The sequence below is a fragment of the Penaeus japonicus genome, unplaced genomic scaffold (genome assembly GCF_977035675.1).
Source record: "Penaeus japonicus unplaced genomic scaffold, GWHDUDI00000001_assembly GWHDUDI00000041, whole genome shotgun sequence".
Taxonomy (NCBI): Eukaryota; Metazoa; Arthropoda; class Malacostraca; order Decapoda; family Penaeidae; genus Penaeus; species Penaeus japonicus.
Genome location: NW_028234443.1, coordinates 15,378,811 through 15,383,390, shown reverse-complemented (window position 1 = coordinate 15,383,390; position 4,580 = coordinate 15,378,811). Strand labels below are relative to the sequence as shown.

At 43.2% G+C, this 4,580-nt stretch overlaps 1 protein-coding gene across 1 annotated transcript; it reads left to right on the top strand.

Moving 5' to 3' along the window:
- Positions 1–931: 931 nt before the first annotated feature.
- On the top strand, positions 932–4,001 carry LOC122244039 (uncharacterized). The gene is made up of 3 exons (XM_086534424.1): positions 932–1,891; positions 2,116–2,227; positions 2,461–4,001. The coding sequence occupies exons 1-3, from the start codon at positions 932–934 to the stop codon at positions 3,999–4,001; spliced, it is 2,613 nt and encodes an 870-aa protein (XP_086390550.1).
- The last annotated feature ends 579 nt before the right edge of the window (positions 4,002–4,580 follow it).

Sequence of the window (4,580 nt, the reverse complement as noted above, 5' to 3'; positions counted from 1 at the left end):
GGTCATTTTTAGTTAGGATTAAAAAAGAAAGAGGAACAATATTGTTTAGTCGGTTTATGGTAATTTCCCATTTCTCCTGCATTGCGATGTTTCTTGTGCTTTCAAGGCTCTCACAGTTGCGAACAAACCACTAAAGTTGCAGCTAATCTCCACGCGATCCCAACTGCGCTACCCTATGGTAGTGTGTGGCTCTGCAAACTCTGCTTAACACAGAATAATTCTGTGTCCAGCAAGCGTTCCAAATCAAGTCGCAACCGCTATCCTTCAACTGCTAGTGTAGCGGTTTCAACTCACACTTCATTAGCAACAACTCCTGTTGAAAATAAACAGCCGAGTATCTCCGCAGATGAGCTAGCTAAGAAACTGGCAGTAGTTCACCAGTAGCAGCAGCAAACATCAAGTCCATCAGATCCTCCTCCATCTCTTCATCCAGGTACTACTCCAGGCTGTACTTTAGGTTCAGGGTGTCAGCTCTACCACCCAATGCACTGCAAAAACTCGGTCCAACACAAGCAGTGTTTTAAGGAACAATGCACTCTTGTTCACCTGGTGGGAACTAAACGTTTCAAACCCTCCAAAGATAACCGAAAGAAGGATGGGAAACATCTTACAGGCCCACTGAGAGTACTTCTGTTGCCAAGGAGCCTCCACAAAAAGGCAACTCTCAACATTCAACCTCTTTTTTAAAGATACAGAACCTGCTCAAAGTGATGCAGGAAAACTTTCAGTCGGAAATAACTTCCCTGAAGCAACAGATAGCCGGTCAAGAGTCGAAATTCAGCAGCTTCTTCCCAACTGTGAACCAGACGCCTCATGCCCAAATGTTCCCGCATCCGCTTCCGCTTCTGACTGTAAGCCAGATGGCCCTCAAGCCAACGTTCCCGCATTTGCCTCCAGCCCTGCAGCATCTGAATCCAACACCAGTTCCTCAATGGGCTCGATTTCATCAGCAGTCTTGCTAAATGTGCAATCCATAAACCCTAGTGCTTGCAGCTCAACCAGATGGAAAATCCAATACATCCGGAATAAAGTGGAGCAGAAAACTAAACATATCTCTGTTCCATTTATTGCTCTTACTGAAACATGGTTGAAACCTTATATCCACGATTCGCAGTTAGAGATTGAAAATTATAATATCTCTAGATGTGATCGAAGCACTAGGGTAGGTGGTGGGGTCCTCCTTTATTCTCACGAAAGCCTTCCCATCACCAGCTTTGAGACATTTGATGATAAGATCTGTCAAGCATTACTTTGCAAATGCGAAACAGCAAAAATAATCATTTGTGTCCTCTATCGTCCTCCTGATGCTCCTACGGCCAGTTTCAAAGCGTGCTTGAAATTTATTGATAATTACATATCTGGCCATGAATCATATGAGACATGCTTATTAGGAGACTTCAACTTCCCTACGATTGATTGGAACTCTGGTGTAATTCTGTCAGGTTCATCGTCGGCTACTAATCAGTCAGCAGTTCTTCTCTTCGACTTCATGGCAGACAACTTCCTCAGTCAGTATATTCTGGAACCTACTAGGCTGAACAACTGCCTTGATCTTTGCCTCTCCAATGCTCCTAATCTTGTGACACACGTTTCTGTGACTGACACACCATTATCAGACCACAAGCTTCTTGAGATCTTTCTGTCACATAATCCATGTCGGTCTGATCCTTCAGTACCCCCAGATTTCAGTGTTTCTTCGTTTCGGTCACTAGACTTCTACAAAGCAGATTATGACAAAATCAACCATCTGCTTGATTCTGTTAACTGGAAGGAACTATGGGAACTCTGTGATCCTGAAGAGTTTCCTGAACTGTTGAACCTTGTCCTCCTTCAGATATGTGAGATAGGGTGCCCAAGGAAACAAGCATCTAGCAAAAGGCGGAGTTCATCGGTTAGTACATTGTCTCGCAAAAAACGCAAATTAAAACTTCGGTTGCAATTAGCTGAACAAAATCCAGTTGCTACAGCAAGTCACTTGGAGTCACTTAAAAAACAGATTTCGAGTGTGTATGCTGACATGCAAGACGCTATAAACCACGACCTAAGCTACCGTGAACAACAGGCGGTAGATAAGTGCACAGCAATCCAAAATATTTTTATAGCTATGCCAAAAAGTTCTCCAAGCAGAAACGCAGCATTCCAATGCTTTTCAATGAAGCCAAGAGAACTTGCACCAATCCTGAAGAGATTGCTAACATCCTCCAGCGTCAATTCAGCAGTGTATTCAGTGACCCTTCAGCCACAAACATCGATGATGCATTATTTCAGTCACCATCCCTACAGAATCCATTTACAGAGGACATGTTGGATACTCGGTTGCTGAAATAATTGAGGCTATTGATAAAATTAAACCTGGTGCCGCTGCTGGGCCTGATGATCTTCCAGTCCTGCTTCTAAAGAAATGCAAGGAAGCACTCTCCAAACCTATACACATGATTTGGCAGCACTCTATGTCTACAGGCACAGTGCCAAAGTTCTACAAGACATCCCACATTGCTCCACTTCACAAGAAGGGTAGCCGCGCTATTGCGGGAAACTACAGACCTGTGTCGTTAACTTCTCATGTCATTAAGATCTATGAGCGAGTTCTAAGGAAACAGATGGTTGCCCACCTTGAAGAAAACAACCTTCTCAATAACAGACAGCACGGCTTCCGATCCGGTAAAAGTTGTCTTACTCAGCTGCTCCATCATTTCGATGACATCATCGAGTCGTTATCAAATGGTAACGACATGGATGCTATTTATCTGGATTATGCTAAAGCCTTCGACAAAGTTGACCATAAACTTCTTATCAGAAAACTGCATCTATATGGTTTTCATCCCAAAATCATCAGCTGGATCGAGCCTTTTCTTACGAACAGAACTCAACAAGTTGTTGTAGATGGTCATATGTCTATCATTTCACTTATTATTAGTGGTGTCCCCCAAGGAACAGTTTTAGGTCCCATACTGTTCTTGATATTCATCAATGACATTGCTAGCTGCGTGTTACATTCAGCGTTAAGATGTTTTGCTGACGACACAAAAATTTGCAGATCCATCAGTGATTCACACAATGTTACTGAGCTTCAGTCTGATCTTGACGAAGTCACTGAGTGGTCATCAAGAAACAATATGGCATTACATGAGGATAAGTTTGAGTACATATGTCATCTCGCCAACAGACGAGATGATAAGTTTGAGTACATATGTCATCTCGCCAACAGACGTAATCCTCTCCACCAGCTTCCCTTTGCCCATGAGCAGTTCCAGTACACAACATCAACTGGCACCATACTCACTCCTGTTGATCAGCTCCGTGTTCTGGGCATTATAGTTTCCAGTGATTTGTCCTGGACATCACACATACGATCTAGTTGTGATAAGGCGAGGAAGATGGCAGCATGGGTATTCAGTGTCTTCCATTCTCGCAATACTGGCGTCATGTTAACACTATACAAGTCACTAGTCCGTAGCCACCTAGAGTATTGTTCTCCTCTGTGGAATCCGGCGAAAGTGTATGACATTCAGGAGCTGGAGGGTGTACAAAGAACTTTCACTTCAAAGACTCATGGTTTACAACATCTCCACTATTGGGATCGCCTGAAAACCCTCTCCCTCATGTCACTTCAGAGGCGCAGAGAACGCTATATTGTCATGCACATGTGGAAGATCCTTCATGGTCTCACATCCAATGACCTTGAAATACAGTTCATAGTCAACCCAAGATTGGGTACCCTGGCTAAGGTTCCATCTGTCCGTACAAAAAGCTCAGCGGCTCACCAGACTCTCTATGAGACATCATTCAGTGTAATGGGTCCTAGACTTTGGAACTGTATACCCTCGCACATACGTGCAGTCTCCAAGCATGATGGCTTCAAGCATCATATGACGGCATTCATGCTTTCCTTGCCGGACAAACCGCCAATCCGGGGCTTCACACCACCGAACTCCAACTCTATACTGGACTGGCGTAACGATCGAGAAGCATCTGCTCTCTGGGGTGGTCAGCAACTCTGATGGCCTGTCAGGTTTCGACGAAGCGGATCAAAGGTATCAAAGGTAAGGTAGGCTATTGCCCATCCTAGCAGGGCATTAGGTTTTCCCCATTCTTATTTCTTTATTTTGTGCACTTTATTGCTATACATTTGTAACGGCTACCCTGAGCCAGCGGAGAACATCTGTGACCAGAGCTTTTGGTATTACAGGTTAGAACTAGTTATATTGGATATGTTTATATATGCTGTCATTCTCTGAAGAAAGCACCAGAACCTAGTGATACATTTTCTTTATCAGAATTGTTTTTTAAGTGTGTATTTCGCCATGAAATTTATACCGTAAATGTACATAACGACATTTGCTAACGCTCACACACACAAACACTATATATATTTTTTTGTTTATAATGAGAGAAATAAAGGGCCTAACAATGGAACTCAAAGGAGGTCACGTGATCTCCATGAATATCTACCCCGAACCGTAACATATGCGAGGATAGTAACAATATATTGAAAAGTCTGAACTACCACGTCCCCTTAATCTTCAGAAAATAGAAACGTCTTTTATACAGTATTTACACACACACACACACACACACAC

Excerpts from the sequence above, each read along its gene's own strand:
- LOC122244039 (XM_086534424.1), top strand. The coding sequence starts at position 932 with ATGGGCTCGATTTCATCAGCAGTCTTGCTAAATGTGCAATCCATAAAC. Across the intron at positions 1,892-2,115 it reads GCAAAAGGCGGAGTTCATCG|TTCTCCAAGCAGAAACGCAG; the intron begins GTTAGTACATTG and ends TATGCCAAAAAG. Across the intron at positions 2,228-2,460 it reads TCAATTCAGCAGTGTATTCA|GCACAGTGCCAAAGTTCTAC; the intron begins GTGACCCTTCAG and ends CTATGTCTACAG.